This window comes from Procambarus clarkii, chromosome 30 (assembly GCF_040958095.1).
Source record: "Procambarus clarkii isolate CNS0578487 chromosome 30, FALCON_Pclarkii_2.0, whole genome shotgun sequence".
Classification (NCBI taxonomy): domain Eukaryota; kingdom Metazoa; phylum Arthropoda; class Malacostraca; order Decapoda; family Cambaridae; genus Procambarus; species Procambarus clarkii.
This window is the reverse complement of record NC_091179.1, coordinates 15,645,346-15,666,425: the sequence shown is the minus strand read 5'-3', so window position 1 is coordinate 15,666,425 and position 21,080 is coordinate 15,645,346. Positions and strand designations below refer to the sequence as shown.

General features: G+C 43.2%; 1 protein-coding gene across 7 annotated transcripts in view; it reads right to left on the bottom strand.

The window, feature by feature from the left end:
- Nucleotides 1–21,080, bottom strand: part of LOC123765495 (proline-serine-threonine phosphatase-interacting protein 2) — a 39,515-nt gene that overhangs the window by 12,095 nt on the left and 6,340 nt on the right. For 5 of the 7 annotated variants that reach the window (XM_069333926.1, XM_045754116.2, XM_045754120.2 and 2 more), the window contains exons 2-8: nucleotides 18,751–18,905; nucleotides 10,468–10,568; nucleotides 8,174–8,251; nucleotides 7,053–7,211; nucleotides 4,713–4,776; nucleotides 2,933–3,019; nucleotides 1,922–2,056 (exon numbers count right to left, since the gene is read on the bottom strand). In XM_069333926.1, the coding sequence (XP_069190027.1) occupies nucleotides 1,922–2,056; nucleotides 2,933–3,019; nucleotides 4,713–4,776; nucleotides 7,053–7,211; nucleotides 8,174–8,251; nucleotides 10,468–10,568; nucleotides 18,751–18,789 (663 nt within the window). In that variant the 5' untranslated portion in view covers nucleotides 18,790–18,905. The remainder of the gene's footprint in view (nucleotides 1–1,921; nucleotides 2,057–2,932; nucleotides 3,020–4,712; nucleotides 4,777–7,052; nucleotides 7,212–8,173; nucleotides 8,252–10,467; nucleotides 10,569–18,750; nucleotides 18,906–21,080) is intronic. The other 2 variants (XM_069333928.1, XM_069333929.1) reach the window with 1 other exon arrangement.

Here is a 21,080-nt window from a genome sequence, read left to right as displayed (position 1 = left end):
CAACGACAACAACACCAGCAAGGCTTGCCAGAGCGCAAAACGTTGCAGCCAGAGACACCTGTTCAGACTCAAACCGCCAAACTACTCGTTGATCGCTACCGGCCCCGCTGATTGGTCGCCGGTCTGGCTGCACCTGCACTCGCCCCCCCATACTACTTGATGTCTGGGGTCGCCACGACCTCAGACCTCAGAATGTTCAGTGCTTTCGTGGTTATCACTCCTCCCGGCTAGACGTTAGCGTGTACTGAGAGAGGTGATAGCTTAAAGCCAATATTCCAGCACCTCCCATTTACTTTTGTGTTGCACTTCTTGTTATTTTGCCTTAACGTAACTTTTCATTGTGTCATTTAAGTATTCTTATTATTTTGATTGACTGATTTTATTATAAGAATTTGTTTGTGCATTTTATTCATGTTTTGATTTATTTAACGTAATTAAAATTTCATTGTTAAAGTTTACTTGTGTTTTGTGTGTCTTCTCCTTACCTTACCACAGACGAAGTTCCAGTTTTTACTATTTTTTTTATAACTATGTGACGAGGCCATACCCCTAGCCTTAAACAGCCGAACACCAACGCGTTACCGTCACAAGTTATATATATATATATATATATATATATATATATATATATATATATATATATATATATATATATATATATATATATATAACTGCGGCCAGTTCGCCCTCTACAACGCCGACCATCCACTGTGCTAGTGGACGCCGACGTACGATCACCCCCAGGTAGTGAAATCACGTGCGTTCCAACTGCAACGGCAACCTCGGCTCTTCGGCCCCTGGGACCCACACCTGCGCTTTTAACTGACGCTGTAGCGGACGTAGACGTCTAAATGGGAGCACCAATCTCCCCTACGTCTTCACCCATACTGCCCAGATGACTTCTTACTCCAGGCCTCTCCTGCAAGTTCGTCCGATAGCGCAGCTGTGTCTACACGCAGCAAGACGACTAACAAGATCAACAAGAAGACGAAGTCCTAGGAAGGATGAGCCACAACTGACAACGTAACTCAACCTCACCCAGCTGCTTGAAAATCGAGCCTCTGTGTGACACTTATGAATGCAAGTGGACAACAAGAACGCAGGTACAGTATCGCTGCCAGGTTCAAACCGAGCTGTATCTCCCTCCTCCGACTTGTATCTTGTTACTTGGGCTGGACGGTAGAGTGACGGTTTCGCTCCATACAGGTCGGCGTTCAATCCCCGACCATCCAAGTGGTTGGGCACCATTCCGTCCCACCGTCCCATCCCAAATCCTTATCCTGATCCCTTCCAAGTGCTATATAGTCGTAATGAATTGGCGCTTTTCCCCTGATAATTCCCTCCCTGCTCAAGTTTTCTGCATCATCGTCCCAGCCTTTTGTCCCCTGCTTACCAGCCCTCTGGTCTTAGATTCGATATATATACCTGCTTGATGGGGTACTTTGAGTTCTTCTACTCCCCAAGCTCGGCCCAAAACCAGGCTTGACTTTTGATAGCTTGATCCAACAGGATGTTGCTGGGAGCGGCCCGCAGGCCCACATATCTACCACAGCCCGGTTAGTTCGGCACTTCTTGAAGAAAACGTTCTCGCTTGTAGACGGGCAAACTCCTACAGGATGATCAAGGAAGGGCGGCGAATTCACGAAGTACAATGTTGCTGTCACCTTGATACGGTAATATATGCAACTGTTATATATACCAATAGACAGAAGTATAAGATACATTTGAAATCCTTTACCATGAAAATGTCTAAGGTGAAAGAGAACATATATGTATTGTTATAAATGCTCCCTGTAAGCCCGGAGCACCGAGCCCTACACACTGGTCGATAAATTGTGTAATAATCAGATTAATATCATGCAAATAAAAATCTTTTATACAAAAAAGACCATGCTCGGCATAGCAGCAATGCCTTTATCACCTGAAAAGTGTCGAATGCATTGTGGGCATAGGTGCACCACTCGTCAAGCGAAGAGTTGTGGAAGGTGACCGCATCCTTGTGCTGGACCTCGGCTTCTTTGACAGCTTCCCCCGCCCTCTCCTCCGCCAGCGTTACCTGCCACACGACAATGTTTACTCTCCATACCTGTTTACACCTGCGACTCTGATAACTGCCCGTTATTGTTAAGAGTTATAGGCAGATGTATTTGTATTGTATTTGTACTTCCATCTTCAATCTTACCTTCATATCCTGACTCACTTCTTTATTCAGCCCGTTCTCCTAAGGTTTCCCAACGTCAAGAAACTGGCGTACTAAAGTGTCCTTATCCTAACCTACCAGAGGACTCAAAACAGAAAACGAGACAGTATGTCAATTTCGCGAGCCGCTACCGTTTTCTAATACGAAAGTTTTTGCTCTTAGGTAGAGCATACGTCAAAATGCGACGCTCTATTAGGAGGACGGGTTGCTTCATAAGCTTTCACAACCTCACCAGCTACATTCATAACCTCACCAGGTATTCTCACAACCTTACTGGCTGCCCTCACAACCTTACTGGCTTGATGGCAGGATGCCTGCCATCAAGCTGGTGAGGTTGCTTTTCAGTGAGGTTGGCTACAATTGAGGTTATAGGCCACAATTGAGGTTATAGGCTACAAATGAGGTTGGCTACAATTGAGGTTGCATCCTCACCATAAAGCTCGTAAGGTTGGCTACAATTTAAGTTTTTCACCAACCTCTCCAGGTGCTCTCACAACCTCACTAGCTGCTCTTACAACCTCACCTATTGATCCTCATTGAATTCTCACTGACCATCAGTACCTAACGACACCTCATTTTTCACCAGTTAAATCTTTTACATATTTCCCTCTTTAATAATCTACTGTTTTGGCCAGCGTATCCTCGCCTTTATTTAATTACATTTTGACCCCTTGTTCTTCACACAACTTTCGCTCTCTGCAAACCAAATACTTTTATGGCGGCTGCGCTTACCTTCTCTAGCTCCTTAGGCTTGACGTCTGGTTTAGCACCGAGTGCTTGCTTCTGTGCTTCCGTATCCACCAACTCCCGAACTTTGTTCTGTGGAGACACAACAGTTTGGAGGAAAATTTGTATGTAGTACTGAGATATATATATATATATATATATATATATATATATATATATATATATATATATATATATAAATATATATATATATGTTGATATGTTGTACCTAGTAGCCAGAACGTCGAACTCAGCCTACTATGCAAGGCCCGATTTGCCTAATAAGCCAAGTTTTCCTGAATTAATATATTTTCTCTATTTTTTTTTCTTATGAAATGATAAAGCTACCCATTTCATCATGTATGAGGTCAATCATTTTTTATTGTAGTTAAAATTAACGTAGATATATGACCGAACCTAACCAACCCTACCTAACCTAACCTAATCTATCTTTAAAGGTTAGGTTAGGTTAGGTAGCCAAAAAAGTTAGGTTAGGTTAGGTAGTCGAAAAACAATTAATTCATGAAAACTTGGTTTATTAGGCAAATCGGGCCTTGCATAGTAGACTGACAATTGCGTTCTGGCTACTAGGTACGACATATATATATATATATATATATATATATATATATATATATATATATATATATATATATATATATATATATATATATATATATATTATATATCAACACGTGTGATAAATATGCTTACAACCTATGTAATTGGTTTATCAAGGCTATAACTTAGCTAAATTTTTTTTTTGGGGGCAGGGGGGTGTTCAATTACTGAACCCATTATATGTGCCCCTGTAACCTGTTCTACTACCACCTGTAAGTAGGGTATGGGTCACATTTATTGGACCCATTATGTGCCTCTGTAACATTCCACTGCTACCCGCAGGAGGGGCGTGGGGTACACAATGAATGAACTAAACTAAAAAAAAAAAAATCAAATGACAAATTGAAACTAATGTAAATAAGAAAATTCCACGAGAAAATACAGAGTCAGTTATAAAAAGAATATGATATTCGTATGACATTCCCAGGCACTGAGTGGGAACCATTAACACAAACACATTTGAATAAACATTCAGATGTTTCAATCATCATAAATAAATCTTCAACTTTACTTTAACAACAAAGGGTAGCTAACATTCTAAGTGTTTATACAAAAATAAATACATTAAGTATAGGTAATGTCTTCTCACATACTTAATAACATAGGATAAAACTCACACTTATGTTTTTGTGAATTTGATGTAAAGATTTACATCAAGTTTTTCGCACTCATGTGAGTGCTTTGTCAAGGTGTGACAAGGTTAGTCAAGGTGTGTTATTGGGACGAGACTTACATCTCAACGTATAATGCCAAAGGACTATTGACATCAGTCGTTGAGATACGTGATTACAGTGAGCCTCGTCCCAACCATATAATCCAACCACTCAGGAGAGTGAGAAAGACGGTGTAAAGATTTACCTAAAATTACCAAATATAAGTGTGGGTTTTTATCCCAAATAAATACAATTGTGAGTGTATGTACTTTGAATTATGTAAGTATTGCCAAAATATAAATGTCTACTTAATGTACTGAAGCCAGTGGCATATAGGGATTAATTGACAAGGACATAAAGTAGAATATATATATACGTGAGAACACAGAGGCTCGTGTCTTAGTGGTAATATGTGAGAAAGATGTTGTTGTTGAAGATTAAGCCACGACAAGAGGTGGCACGGGCATGAATAGCCCGTAAATTGAGAAAGGCTGAAGCTGCGGTATATATACCTGAGCATCCCGCTGAGCCTGCCGCACTCGCCGCACTCCATCCCGCACCTGCTGCTGCCGCTGCCTGCAACCATATCATATGCAACTTTTACTACGTCATACTGCAGTAATTGATACGCCAATATCAGTGCAACTACTTCAACCAGCTAAGACACATGGTGCATTAGGTAGACTACATATCTCTAGATTGCCAGAAATCATTTGACACTGTCCGAGATTAGAGGAATCTATATAAGCTGAAGAAGCAAGCAAGAGTATCTGACTAAAAATAGACATAATCCAGCTGAAGAATGAGACTCCATTGTCTCACTGTTTTCAGATGACACAAGACAGAAGAATCAGGACGAGAGAAAAGTAGATGCTTCAGGTACTTGGTGTACTGCTGCTCTCAGATTGTTCATTGACAATCCAAGATTACACTCAACGTCTCCTTTAAAGACAGATTCTTTGGCTAACTTATCAGCTCTTATCATGCATTCGGAGGCCAACATGAGATGGAGACCACATGAAATGGACTCTGTTACCATCATTAATAATTTTTAGACTTAAATTATGTGTGTTTCGATAAGGGATTACTAGATTTCAACCTTAATAAATGGGAGGTCATTGGGGAAGAGAAACCAGTTTAAAAAATGAGGGGATGTAATACACAATGAAATAAGAAACCTACCAGTGTCAGTGCAAGAAAGATATTTGAGAGAACAAGCAATTTGTTTGTTTATTATTTCGAAAAATTAGGTATACTCAGCAATGTACTGCTACCTTATTCTATATGAGATATTACACAGTGTGGATCAAGAACTAGCTATAGGTTCAACTATTATTCCCAACTCCCAGGATGGTTAGTCATACATGAAATCAGGGGAGATAATACCTGCCTTAATACAAATACAAACCAGCTCTGACTAAACTGGCTATAGGTTACACACAAACTTGCGACAAGAACCACAAACACACATTCCTATAATCACCACATGCAACGTTAACGAATATCAGCATAACAGACAAAAATGGCTTTTAGAAGCCTGCACTCCGTAAAGACTTTTGAAGGCCTTGGTCCCATAAATGAAGAAGTCATGGAACTTGTACACCGGAAGTATTCTCGAGTCAAGTCCTTCAACACATCCATGGACCTGGACTCTCCACCACAAACCAAGTGATTCAGGAGCTTCCTCCTCAAAGTTCTCAAATAGAATATTTAGAAACTTCTAAGGTTTGGCAAAAGACTGGTTCTAAATCTTTGAGGATTGAGTACAAGGATAAACTGAAGGATCTGAACTTAAGGGCTCTTGATAGGACAATCTATTCTATACGTACAAGATATTGAGGAAAATCGATAAAGATGCCGCTGTTTATTTTGACTAACAACAGGGGGAGAGAGAGGATGGGAAGCTAGACTTAAACTTAGCTACAGAAGTGTGAGGAAACACTTCTTCAGTTAGAGAAATAAACAACTGGATTGAATTAGAAGCGAAGGTTGTCAGGAGGGAGGGAGGGAATTATCAGGAGAAAGCGCCAAGTCATCACGACTATATAGCACTTTGAAGGGATCAGGATAAGGATTTGGGATGGGATGGGGGAGAAGGAATGGTGTCCACCCAAGCACTTAGAAGGGTCGGGATTGAACGCCGACCTGCATGAAGCTAGACTGTCGCTCTACCGTCCAGTCCAATTGCTTGGGTGGAGGTTGTCAAGAATTAATAGACAATCAAATATGACAAAAAATAACGGGAGGGTCGCTGCATGAGGAGGGGGAGGAAGGGGGGAGTAAAAGTTTAAAGCCTCATATTCTCCCCACACATAAAAAAATGATCGAAACCTTGACCTAGGGATAAAATGTTAATAATTTCCTCATCACTGTTTATGAAAATAATATATGTAGTTGAATAAATTTCACTAAAATAATATGTTAGTTTAGATATTCGTCAGAAAAAGATAATCTACTTTTGAGTTTAAATTCTTTCCAAATTACTCTCGGCATAAAAAAATATTTATCCGGTTTTCCAAAGAGGAATTTAAAACTTAATGAGGCGTAGTTTGTTATTTAGCCAATAAATAACTGCTCAATGACTTGGATGTGATTAATTTTCCTCCAATAAAATTCCTTATTCGAAGCAAATGGTTCAAATTAAGAGTATCCTAACTGGCCTCCTCCTGTGTGTTTGGCCACAAGAGCATCCTAACTGGCCTCCTCCTGTGTGTTTGGCCACAAGAGCATCCTAACTGGCCTCCTCCTGTGTGTTTGGCCACAAGAGCATCCTAACTGGCCTCCTCCTGTGTGTTTGGCCACAAGAGCATCCTAACTGGCCTCCTGTGTGTTTGGCCCTAAGAGCATCCTACCTGGCCTCCTCCTCCGCATGTTTGCGGATGAGCTTGGACTGTGTGAGGTGCTGGGTGAGCTGAACAGTCTGGGAGATGATGGCTGCCGCAGCATCGACACTGTCTTGCCCCCAGGTCTCCACACTCTCCCGGGCAGCATGTAGAGATGTCTTCAGCTCACTCACCATCAAATAAAAGTTATTTATCCATTATAGAGTAGAAGATGTAAGGCAATGCTTGCTCTTCTTCATCACCTTAACAATATTTTGTTTGAACACTTGCATGAATGGCTTTGACTTTAGAGGTATAATAGCAAGGTAATTTCCAAGAGAAGGCGGCTAAGGCAGTATGACTACAGAGCACATAGAAGGGTTATATGGACTGAGTATGAACTGGGTTATATGGACAGAGTATGAACTGGGGTATAAGGACAGAGTATGAACTGGGATATAAGGACAGAGTATGAACTGGGATATAAGGACAGAGTATGAACTGGAATATTAGGACAGTATGAACTGGGGTATAAGGACAGAGAATGAACTGGGGTATAAGGACAGAGTATTAACTGGGATATAAGGACAGAGTATGAACTGGGATATAAGGACAGAGTATGAACTGGGATATAAGGACAGAGTATGAACTGGAATATTAGGACAATAAGAACTGGGATATAAGGACAGAGTATGAACTGGGTTATAAGGACAGAGTATGAACTGGGATATAAGGACAGAGTATGAACTGGGATATAAGGACAGAGTATGAACTGGGTTATAAGGACAGAGTATGAACTGGGATATAAGGACAGAGTATGAACTGGGATATAAGGACAGAGTATGAACTGGAATATTAGGACAATAAGAACTGGGATATAAGGACAGAGTATGAACTGGGGTATAAGGACAGAGTATGAACTGGGGTATAAGGACAGAGTATGAACTGGGATATACGGACAGAGTATGAACTGGGGTATAAGGACGGAGTGAAGGAACAGGATCCAACCTCTTGGACCATCGGGAACAGAACGCCGGCCCTGCAAGAAGCGAGGCTGTCGTTCTATCCACCAGCCCAAGTAGAAGGACCTTAGAATTCAACGGTGTTTAGTGTCTTACAACTGACTTCTAGGTTCAAATAAACTGACTTACCCATGTTCCATATCAGGCAGGGAGGAGTTTTTGGCAGACTTGAGAAGTGTTCGGCCAAAGGTGTCCATGGCTGCGGCCCTGTCAGTGAATCCAAGTGGTCTTAACAAGCACTTCAACTCTGAGGATAGTTACAGGCTGTAACTATTTGTAACTGTAACTTACAGTCCCACCTTGCTCAAACTGGGATTAGTTAAGGTAGTATTAATAGAGGTTGACAAGGAAGTGATTCATTGAAATTTCAATATCAAAACATTGTTTAGAGGTTGAAGAGTGGGCTGGGATAAGATATGTTTTAACATGAAACTCTACCTCCGCTCAATGGCTATAACTGTGTCTGTCTGTTGGTCAGTCTCTTCCACTCTCTTCACAGTTACATTAATGGTTAAAAATCTGTTTTCCCTTCAATTATCAGTTGCTCACTGCCTGTTCTTCACATATCTTTGTTCACATAACTGTACTTGCGGAGATTCCGCTCCAGATCCTGTCGTCGGACTCAGCTGTGAATCAGCTTGTGACCCCTCGTCCTGGTCCCACCCCTTGTGACCCCTCGTCCTGGTCCCACCCCTTGTGACCCCTCGTCCTGGTCCCACCCCTTGTGACCCCTCGTCCTGGTCCCACCCCTTGTGACCCTTCGTCCTGGTCCCACCCCTTGTGACCCTTCGTCCTGGTCCCACCCCTTGTGACCCCTCGTCCTGGTCCCACCCCTTGTGACCCCTCGTCCTGGTCCCACCCCTTGTGACCCCTCGTCCTGGTCCCACCCCTTGTGACCCCTCGTCCTGGTCCCACCCCTTGTGACCCTTCGTCCTGGTCCCACCCCTTGTGACCCCTCGTCCTGGTCCCACCCCTTGTGACCCTTCGTCCTGGTCCCACCCCTTGTGACCCCTCGTCCTGGTCCCACCCCTTGTGACCCCACGTACACGGTCGTTGAGACAGAGTAACCAAGATGTTGTCTCAGGGTCGAGCACCAGTTGTTGTCTCAGGGTCGAGCACTAAGATGTTGTCTCAGGGTCGAGCAACAAGATGTTGTCTCAGGGTCGAGCACTAAGATGTTGTCTCAGGGTCGAGCACTAAGATGTTGTCTCAGGGTCGAGCAACAAGATGTTGTCTCAGGGTCGAGCACTAAGATGTTGTCTCAGGGTCGAGCAACAAGATGTTGTCTCAGGGTCGAGCACTAAGATGTTCTCTCAGGGTCGAGCAACAAGATGTTGTCTCAGGGTCGAGCACTAAGATGTTCTCTCAGGGTCGAGCACCAAGATGTTGTCTCAGGGTCGAGCACTAAGATGTTCTCTCAGGGTCGAGCACTAAGATGTTGTCTCAGGGTCGAGGACCAAGATGTTGTCTCAGGGTCGAGGACCAAGATGTTGTCTCAGGGTCGAGCAACAAGATGTTGTCTCAGGGTCGAGCACCAAGATGTTGTCTCAGGGTCGAGGACCAAGATGTTGTCTCAGGGTCGAGCACTAAGATGTTGTCTCAGGGTCGAGCACTAAGATGTTGTCTCAGGGTCGAGCAACAAGATGTTGTCTCAGGGTCGAGCAACAAGATGTTGTCTCAGGGTCGAGCACCAAAATGTTGTCTCAGGGTCGAGCACCCGTTGTTGTCTCAGGGTCGAGCACTAAGATGTTGTCTCAGGGTCGAGCACCCGTTGTTGTCTCAGGGTCGAGCACTAAGATGTTGTCTCAGGGTCGAGCACCAAAATGTTGTCTCAGGGTCGAGCACCCGTTGTTGTCTCAGGGTCGAGCACTAAGATGTTGTCTCAGGGTCGAGCACCCGTTGTTGTCTCAGGGTCGAGCACTAAGATGTTGTCTCAGGGTCGAGCACCAAATGTTGTCTCAGGGTCGAGCACCAAGCGCTTCCTTACGTCCCTGACTCATCTGAGTTTAGTGTCCGCTCGTGGACTTATTTTCTCTTCTGAACATCTTTGTCTATTATGTTAATGTTCTAAGAATTTTGGATATCGTTATCATGTCCCAGATATAAGTAAGTAATTATTAAAAGACAGGGCCAAGCTGGGAAGACTATGTAGCACAGTCTCACATATCACATATACTGTAGCACATATGTTGACAGAATATACAAAGATGAGATGTTTAAAAGGGAACATTTATGAACTGAAGGGTAAGGATGAACGTTGAGAGATCCGGATGTACCAGAAAGATGCCTGTGTGTGCAGGTGTGTGTGTTGGGAAGAGAAGGGGGCCGGGTGTGTGTGCAGGTGTGTGTGTGTGTGTTGGAAGGGAAGGAGGCCGGATGTGTGTGCAGGTGTGTTCCAACAACTGGCCGTGCTGAGGACCTACACCTGCTTGAGGAAGCTGATGTAGTTGGTGGTGATCTTGTTGGACTCCTTCACCCTCTGGGAGACGATCTCCCAGCCGCCGAAGTCCCCGACCTCCACGTTCTGTTGACATGGACCAGGAATTACGTGCCGGAAATTCTTAGGTTTACAACGAGACTTGTGTCAGATTTCAAATTCAGAAGGACAATCAAAACTGTTAAAAAACTCAGGGACTAACTCAAGCCTGGTTACTTGTTGTCAAAAATGGTAACAGAGATACCATTTCCCCATTACCAAGTGCACCTTTTCCCAGCACCAGTTTCTCTCAAGTGAAAGCTTATTTAATTGAATTTACCTGAGAGCCACCATCTCTATTGTCCTCCCCATTGTTCCTGAGGTATTTTTCCAGTTGTATTATAACTACACAACAACTACACCTCTCTGTCAGTATACAGTATAAATATTATGCACAGGGGGCCTCGTAGCCTGGTGGATAGCGCGCAGGACTCGTAATTCTGTGGCGCGGGTTCGATTCCCGCACGAGGCAGAAACAAATGGGCAAAAGTTTCTTTCACCCTGAATGCCCCTGTTACCTAGCAGTAAATAGGTACCTGGGAGTTAGTCAGCTGTCACGGGCTGCTTCCTGGGGAAGCAGCCCGTGAAGCAAGCAGAAGCAGAAGCCCGGGGAAGCAGTCCTGGTCGAGGACCGGGTGTCCCGCGGGGACACTAAAGCTCCGAAATCATCTCAAGATAACCTCAAGATAGTACAGGGGGTCCAGTACATGCAGAGGTAGAATGAGACTATGTGGATGGTGTGTGTGTGTACTTACCTAGTAGTGGTCTAGGGAAAAGTGAGGTCTAGCTCTTAATCCCCCTCCTACTGGCCTTGTACCTGATGCGTTTCAACCTATCAACTCTGGCATTAAAATTCTTTGTCAAATCTGGCCTTAAAGTGGTGGATGGAGATGGCTTCCACAACTTCCTCTGGTAGAGCAGTGCACTTATTAACTACCCGTACAGGGTACAAGTACTGCCTTACATTACTTTAAGGCTCATTTGTGTTTCCAGCTGCTTCCACCTGTGTCCTCTTGTCCTTCTCTCTCTCAGTCTGAAGACGCTATCCTTGTCCACCTGATCTATTCTCCTTTGAAACTTGTAAGTTGTGATCATATCCCATCTGTTCCGTCTATCCTCTAGAGGAGAGATGTGTGTGTGTGTGTGTGTGTGTGTGTGTGTGTGTGTGTGTGTGTGTGTGTGTGTGTGTGTGTGTGTGTGTGTGTGTGTGTGTGTGTGTGTGTATTTACCTACCTAGTTGTGTTTTGCGGGGGTTGAGCTTTGCTCTTTCGGCCCGCCTCTCAACTGTCAATCAACTGTTTACTATTTTTTTCTCTCCACACGACACACACACACCCCAGGAAGCAGCCCGTGACAACTGACTAACTCCCAGGTACCTATTTACTGCTAGGTAACAGGGACATTCAGGGTGAAAGAAACTTTGCCCATTTGTTTCTGCTTAGTGCGGGAATCGAACCCGCGCCACAGAATTACGAGTCCTGGGCGCTATCCACCAGGCTACCAGGCCCCCCAGGTGTGTGTGTGTGTGTGTGTGTGTGTGTGTGTGTGTGTGTGTGTGTGTGTGTGTGTGTGTGTGTGTGTGTGTGTGTGTGTGTGTGTGTGTGTGTATGTGTGTGTGTACTCACCTATTTGTGCATGCAGGATCGAGCATTGGCTCTTGGATCCCGCCTTCCCAGCCATCGGTTGTTTACAGCAATGACTCCTGTCCCATTTCCCTATCATACCTAATTTTAAAAGTATGAATAGAGTTTGCTTCCACAACCTGTTCCCCAAGTGCATTCCATTTTTCCACTTCTCTCACGCTAAAAGAAAACTTCCTAACATCTCTGTGACTCATCTGAGTTTCCAGTTTCCACCCATGTCCCCTCGTTCTGTTATTATTATTATTATTATTATTTTTAGATATATACAAGAGTTGTTACATTCTTGTACAGCCACTAGTACGCGTAGCGTTTCGGGCAGGTCCCTGGAATACGATCCCCTGCCGCGAAGAATCGTTTTTTCATCCAAGTACACATTTTACTGTTGCGTTAAACAGAGGCTACAGTTAAGGAATTGCGCCCAGTAAATCCTCCCCGGCCAGGATACGAACCCATGACATAGCGCTCGCGGAACACCATGCGAGTGTCTTACCACTACACCACGGAGACTGTGGAACATTCACATTATTACGTGTGAACATTTCATCTACTTCCACTTTGTCAATTCCCCTGAGTATTTTATATGTTCCTATCATATCTCCTCTCTCCCTTCTTTTCTCTAGTGTCGTAAGGTTCAGTTCCCTCAGACGTTCTTCATATCCCATCCCTCGTAACTCTGGGACAAGCCTCGTCGCAAACCTCTGAACCTTCTCCAGTTTCCTTATGTGTTTCTTCAGGTGGGGGCTCCATGATGGTGCGGCATACTCTAAGATTGGTCTCACGTAGGCAGTGTAAAACGCCCTAAAACCCTCCTCACTTGCCAGTTTAGAGTACGCTGCTGTCGTTATCCTATTTATATGTGCCTCAGGAGTTAGATTAGGTGTCACATCCACTCCCAGGTCTCTTTCTCGAATCGTTACAGGTAGGCAGTTCCCCTTCATTGTGTACTGTCCCTTTGGTCGTCTATCACCTGATCCCATTTCCATAACTTTACATTTACTGGTGTTGAACTCCAGTAGCCATTTACCTGACCATCTCTGCAACCTGTTTAAGTCCTCTTGGAGGATCCTACAATCCTCATCTGTCACAACTCTTCTCATTAATTTTGCGTCATCCGCAAACATTGATATGTATGATTAATCTACTGTAAACATATCATTTACGTAAATTAGAAAGAGGACTGGACCCAGCACCGATCCTTGAGGTACTCCACTCGTTACTGTTCGCCAGTCCGACTTCTCGCCCCTTACCATTACCCTCTGGCTCCTTCCTGTTAGGTAGTTTCTCACCCATACTAGGGCCTTTCCGCTTACTCCTGCCTGCCTCTCAAGTTTGTATAGCAGTCTCATGTGCGGTACTGTTTCAAAGGCCTTTTGGCAGTCAAGAAATATGCAGTCTGCCCAGCCTTCTCTGTCCTGCCTTATCCTTGTTACTTTATCATAGAATTCTAAAAGATTTGTTAGGCATGATTTCCCTGTCCAGAACCCATGTTGGTGCTTGTTTACAAACCCAATGCTCTCCAGGTGCTCAACAAGTCTTAGCCTAATTATTCTTTCAAGTATTTTGCAGGGGATGCTTGTCAGTGATACGGGTCTGTAGTTAAGTGCCTCCTCCCTATCACCTTTCTTGAAAATCGGTACGACATTTGCCTCTTTCCAGCAACTGGGCAATTCTCCCTACATAAGTGACTCATTAAAGATCATTGCCAGAGGCACGCTGAGAGCCTGCGCTGCCTCTTTTAGTATCCATGGTGATACTTTGTCTGGTCCAACCGCTTTAGTTGCATCCAGTGTTGTCAACTGTTTCATTACCTCCTCTGCTGTCACCTCTATATCTGATAGTCTTTTATGTAGGGTAATCTCTACTAACAGTGGGAGCCACTCAGGCTCGGTTGTGAACACTCCATGGAAACTTGCATTCAGTACCTCGCAGATTTCCTTGTCGCATTCTGTGTTAAGTGTTCTTGGGGTTGGTACCATGAAGAAAGCGACGGCAGCAGCCGAGAGGAACCCGTTGTAGCCCCACACTCCTGCCTCCATTTGTGCGTATGGTGCTGAAGACACCATCACAGCCGTGAAAGTTGCTACAGTTACACCAGTGTAGCTGGCAACAGTCAGAATAGGGGAAAAGATAAACATCGCCAAACGAGGTACTGAAATTTGCATTCAGTACCTCGCAGATTTCCTTGTCGCATTCTGTATATGCCCCTTCTGTTTTCCTCAGTCTTGGCACTTGGTCATTTACCGACATCTTCCTTCTTATATGGCTATGTAGTAATTTAGGTTGCTTTTTCGCTTTGATTGCAATATCATTCTCATAATTTCTTTCCGACACTCGTCTTATGTTAATGTAATCGTTCCTAGCTCTGTTACATCTAATCCTGTTGTCCTCTGTCCTTTGTCTTCTGTACTTCCTCCACTCCCGCCTGCTTCTCGCCTTTGCTTCCTGACACTGTCTATTAAACCATGGGTTATTATATTCCCTCCTGCTTTTTTCCTTTACTGTTGGAATAAATCTCTCTTCAGCCTCCTTGCATTTCCATATGACTTGGTTCATCATATCTTGCACTGTTTTTCCTCTAATTTCTTCCTCCCACTGCACTTCTCCCAGGTAGTACCTTATCCTCCTGTAGTCCCCTCTTCTGTAATCAAGTCTCCTTACTCGGACCTCTTGTCCTTTGGTCACAATTTTAAGATCCATCATGTAGTCAAAGACAATGGTCACTGGCTCCTAGTGGTATTTCATGTTCTATATGCTCGATGTCTTCTACATTCTGGGTGAAAACGAGGTCTAATAGGCTGGGCGTATCCCCCTCGTCTTCCCTAGTGTCTTCCTTCACACGCTGTGTTAGGAAATTCCTGTCAATAACGTCTACCAGCTTCGCTCCCCAGGTCTCCTCCCCGCCATGGGGATTCCTCGTTTCCCAATCTATCTCTCTGTGATTTAGGTCCCCCATGACCAGCAGCTTCGCCTTCATTCTATGCGCTATAGTTGCTACCCTCTGCAATTCATCTATACATGTCTTGTTGCTGTCCTCATACTCTTGCCTGGGCCTTCTACTGTTTGGTGGGGGATTGTAGAATATCAAGATTACAATCTTCTTCCCATCCACTGTCAGAGGTCCATGTATGAAGTTCGTGCTTTCATTGGTACCCGGATTTTCCAACTCATCAAACTTCCATTTCCGCTTTATTAGGAGTGCCACTCCTCCTCCCTGTCTCTTTGTCCCTTCTTTTCTTATCACCTGGTACCCCTCTGGAAAGATTGCATCCGAGATCATGCCATTTATTTTAGCTTCCACTATTTCCACAATGTCTAGGTCTGCCTCACTAACTCTTTCTTTTATCTCTTCTGCTTTATTGGATACCCCATCAGCATTGGTGTACCAAACCTTGAGACTCTTCTTGGAAACTCTGGTGCCAGAGTTCCCCCTTTTGCCGGGGGTCTGGGGGTACTGGGGGGTGTCTGGGGGGCGAGTGGGGGCTGTGGGGGTGTCGGGGGGTTGCTAAGGGGGTGCCTGGGAGTGCCTGGTAGGCGAATGGGGTCTGGGCATCTAGGGGGGGGTAGGAAGAGCATAATGGGTCTGAAAGTTATAGAGAGTCTGAATGGCATAGGGGGGTTGAGAAATAGAGTGAGACTGAGAGTCAGATAGAGGTTGAGAGGGTGTGGGGGGGGAGGGATATTGAGGGCTGAGAGGAGAATGGAGCATGGGTGCTGGGAGTGGAAGAGTGGTTGTATTAGTTAGGGGAAAAATCGGGGGTAGGTGGGGGTTTTAGGGTAGAAGAGGGGAAGAGGGAGACCGGGGAAGATGTTAGCGGATCACAAGGTGAGGGGGTTAAATGTGGGCTGGAGGTGCATAGGAAGGGTGAGGGATGGGAGGGGTTTGGGGGTGAGTGGAAGAGGGGTGCACAGGAAGCTGGGATGGAGCAGATGGAAGTGAAGGCAATGGGGTAGAAGGGGCAGGAGCGTAGGAGGGGGGATGGGAAGGTGGGTTTGGGGAGGGCATGGCTTGACCCACTGAGGCCGTTGACAGGTGTGATGTAGCAGGGGCAGGGGAGTTGTTGGAGAAGAGCAAATGTGGAAGGGGCAGGGGGGGTTTTGGGGGGATGAGGCAGGGGGAAGGTATAGGAGGGCTGAGTTGGGGAGGATGTGACCTGGGAGGTGACCTGGGAGGTGGCCTGGGAGGTGACCTGGGAGGTGACCTGGAGGTGACCTGGGAGGTGGCCTGGGAGATGACCTGGGAGGTGAGGCTACCTGAGAGGCTAGGGGTACGGTGTCGTGCTTGCCATCTATTCTTGTGGGCTATTTGCTCATCTTTCGTGTACTCACCTAGTTGTACTCACCTAGTTGTGTTTGCGGGGGTTGAGCTCTGGCTCTTTGGTCCCGCCTCTCAACTGTCAATCAACAGGTGTACAGGTTCCTGAGCCTATTGGGCTCTATCATATCTACACTTGAAACTGTGTATGGAGTCAGCCTCCACCACATCACTTCCTAATGCATTCCATTTGTCAACCACTCTGACACTAAAAAAGCTCTTTCTAATATCTCTGTGGCTCATTTGGGCACTCAGTTTCCACCAGTGTCCCCTAGTGCGTGTGCCCCTTGTGTTAAACAGCCTGTCTTTATCAACCCTGTCAATTCCCTTGAGGATCTTGAATGTGGTGATCATGTCCCCCCTAACTCTTCTGTCTTCCAACGAAGTGAGGTTTAACTCCCGTAGTCTCTCCTCGTAGCTCATACCTCTCAGCTCGGGTACTAGTCTGGTGGCAAACCTTTGAACCTTTTCCATTTTAGTCTTATGAATGAATGTGAATCTTAGAATGAATCTTATGAATCTTAGAATGTGGAATGACCTTCCCAACCATGTTAAAGACTGTACCTCTCTCAACCAGTTTAAGTTAAAAACGAAGCTATACCTAATAAATTCCCTGTAACCTACCTTACCCCTCTATTGTCAACCCATGTATGTTTTTTGTTTTTTTTTTGTTTTTCAAATCAACGCTGTTTGAATGTAATTTTCTGTAATAATTTGTAATTGTATTTGTGCTGCTTTTTCAACAATGTTCCCCCCTCTTTTACCTCTATTTTTATTTGTACTCAACACATTTTATTCTTTTTACCCATTAGTTTTAAGCTTTAGTCATTAGTGTTTTTTCCTGCCCGAAACGCTTTGCGTAATAGTGGCTTTAGGCATTGTATGTACTAGCTCTATCTATAAAGCCAACAAACTTTGTAAAATCTCTTTATGTATGTACCTTTACCTAAATAAAAATTATTATTATTATTATTATTATTATTATTATTATTATTATTATTATTATTATTATTATTATTATTATTATTATTATTATTATTATTATGCTTGACTAGATATGGACTCCATGCTGGTGCCGCATACTCCAGGATTGGTCTGACATATGTGGTATATAATGTTCTGAAAGATTCCTTACACAAGTTTCTAAAGGCCGTTCTTATGTTAGCCAACCTGGCATATGCTGCTGCTGTTATCCTCTTGATATGAGCATCAGGGGACAGGTCTGGCGTGATATCAACCCCCAGGTCTTTCTCTCTCTCTCGGACTCTTGAAGTATTTCATCTCCCAAGTGATACCTTGTATCTGGTCTCCTGCTTCCTACCCCTATCTTCATTACATTACATTTGCTTGGATTAAACTCTAACAGCCATTTGTTCGACCATTCCTGCAGCTTGTCCAGGTCTTCTTGAAGCCTCAAGCTGTCCTCCTCTGTCTTAATCCTTCTCATAATTTTGGCGTCGTCAGCAAACATTGAGAGGAATGAGTCTATACCCTCTGGGAGATCATTTACGTATATCAGAAACAGGATAGGTCCAAGTACAGAGCCCTGTGGGACTCCACTGGTGACTTCACGCCAGTCTGAGGTCTCCCCCTCACTGTAACTCTCTGCTTCCTATTGTTTAGGTACTCCCTTATCCACTGGAGCGCCCTACCAGTTACTCCTGCCTGTTTCTCTAGCTTATGCATCAACCTTTTATGGAGTACTGTGTCAAAGGCTTTCCGACAGTCCAAAAAAATGCAGTCCGCCCATCCTTCTCTTTCTTGTTTAATCTTTGTCACCTGATCGTAGAATTCTATCAAGCCTGTAAGGCAAGATTTACCCTCCCTGAACCCATGTTGATGGGTTGTCATGATGTGTGTGTGTGTGTATGTGTGTGTGTGTGTGTGTGTGTGTGTGTGTGTGTGAACTCACCTAATTGTGCTTGCGGGGGTTGAGCTCTGGCTCTTTGTTCCAGCCTCTTAACCGTCAATCAACAGGAGTTCATGTTTGTGTGTGTGTGAATAATAAACAATATTATTAAATACTAGATGGGGCATCCGGCGGTTCCCGGGTCTCGTTCCCCCGTTCTTCCTTTTCTCTGCCTTGTCTCTCAGTCTTCCTTCCTTCCTCTCTTACCTTTCCTCCGTCTCTTCTCTTTTCCTCCATCTCCTCTCTTCACACCTTCTCTCCCATATCTCCCCTTCTCCACCTTTCCACCTTTCTTCCCCTCTCCTTCCCTTCCAGCCTCTATATGCCATCTCCTCTCTCTCTCTCTCTCTCTCTCTCTCAACTTACCCAGAATTCCTCAGAAAATTTGCCAATGGGACCCATCATGCTAATTCGTCACTGGAAAGTTAGTTATACTGCCGTCGTCCAGATGCTGGAGCCAGAGTTATCTGTGGTGACGTGTTCCAGCGTCCGAAGCCTGGCAGCCCGTCCTCTTAAACCACCTGTTTAGGAATGAAAAAACTTTGATTACACTACTCAATGACGTTCGAACTTTTCTCGAACAGTGCTTTGTACACATTCCCTACTCGAACACCTCACGTTCCGTGAACAAACGCTAAATATTCAGCTCGTCCTCATAAACAAAGGCATGGAATAGCGGGTCCATTCCATGCACCCGCCAAACCCCCTTTTTATGAATGGAAAACGGTTTACAAAAGACTCACGCCACCCGTCCTCAAACCAAGTCCATTTCATCCAGCGGTTGACCCCAAAGACACATTCATCAAATTTAACAATTTGTTCATTCAAAATAGGAATTTTCTCAATTAAAAACTAATATTGTTATATATTAGCATACTGTGCATATTTAGACATTGGTTAGGTTAGGTGAGGTGTTTAGGTTCTAATGGCGATTATTTGTATTTGTTGTTCGTGGGTAAAGCATTTACAGCAACACGACCTCGACTCAAGTCCATTCCATCCAGAGGTCGACCCCCACAGACGCATTCATAAATTTGTACATCCTGTTCATTCAAAACTGGAATTATTCTCACATATAAATAAATATTATAATACTAGAAGTACCCGGCCACATATACATATATATATATATATATATATATATATATATATATATATATATATATATATATATATATATATATATATATATATATATATATATATATATATATATGACAATGTCAGACCACGGAGGAAAAATGAAACAGGAATTTCCTTAAGTACTTTCGTATATTAAATACATCTTCAGAAGGTGTTCATCTTCACCTTCTGAAGATGTATTTAATATACGAAAGTACTTAAGGAAATTTCTGTTTCATTTTTCCTCCGTGGTCTGACATTGTCACATTCTTAATCACGTGTTTATTTTCGTGATATACACACACACATATATATATATATATATATATATATATATATATATATATATATATATATATATATATATATATATATATATATATATATGTCGTACCTAGTAGCCAGAACGCACTTCTCAGCCTACTATGCAAGGCCTGATTTGCCTAATAAGCCAAGTTTTCATGAAATAATTGTTTTTCGACTACCTAACCTACCTAACCTAACCTAACTTTTTCGGCTACCTAACCTAACCTAACCTATAAAGATAGGTTTGGTTAGGTTAGGTAGGGTTGGTTAGGTTCGGTCATATATCTACGTTAAATTTAACTCCAATAAAAAAATTTGCCTATATACATAATAAAATGGGTAGCTTTATCATTTCATAAGAAAAAAATTAGAGAAAATATATTATTTCAGGAAAACTTGGCTTATTAGGCAAATCGAGCCTTGCATAGTAGGCCAAAAAGTGCATTCTGGCTACTAGGTACGACATATATATATATATATATATATATATATATATATATATATATATATATATATATATATATATATATATATATATATATATATATATGTCGTACCTAGTAGCCAGAACGCACTTCTCAGCCTACAATGCAAGGCCCGATTTGCCTAATAAGCCAAGTTTTCATGAATTAATGCTTTTTCGACTACCTAACCTACCTAACCTAACCTAACCTAACTTTTCCGGCTACCTAACCTAACCTAACCTATAAAGATAGGTTAGGTTAGGTTAGGTAGGGTTGGTTAGGTTCGGTCATATATCTACGTTAATTTTAACTCCAATAAAAAACAATTGACCTCATACATAATGAAATGGGCAGCTTTATCATGTCATAAGAAAAAAATTAGAAAAAATATATTAATTCAGGAAAACTTGGCTTATTAGGCAAATCGGGCCTTGAATAGTAGGCCAAAAAGTGAGTTCTGGCTACTAGGTACGACATATATATATATATATATATATATATATATATATATATATATATATATATATATATATATATATATATATATATATATATATATATATCTTGAGGTTATCTTGAGATGATTTCGGGGCTTTAGTGTCCCCGAAATTATATAGTTAATATAAATAACTAATGTTTACAAAACACACACACACACACACACACACACACACACACACACACACACACACACACACACACACACACACACACACACACACACACACACACACATATAACAATCACTGTTCGAAGACCTCATCCAGCTCTCCGGAGGTTGGGTGCGTACACAATGTAAAAAAA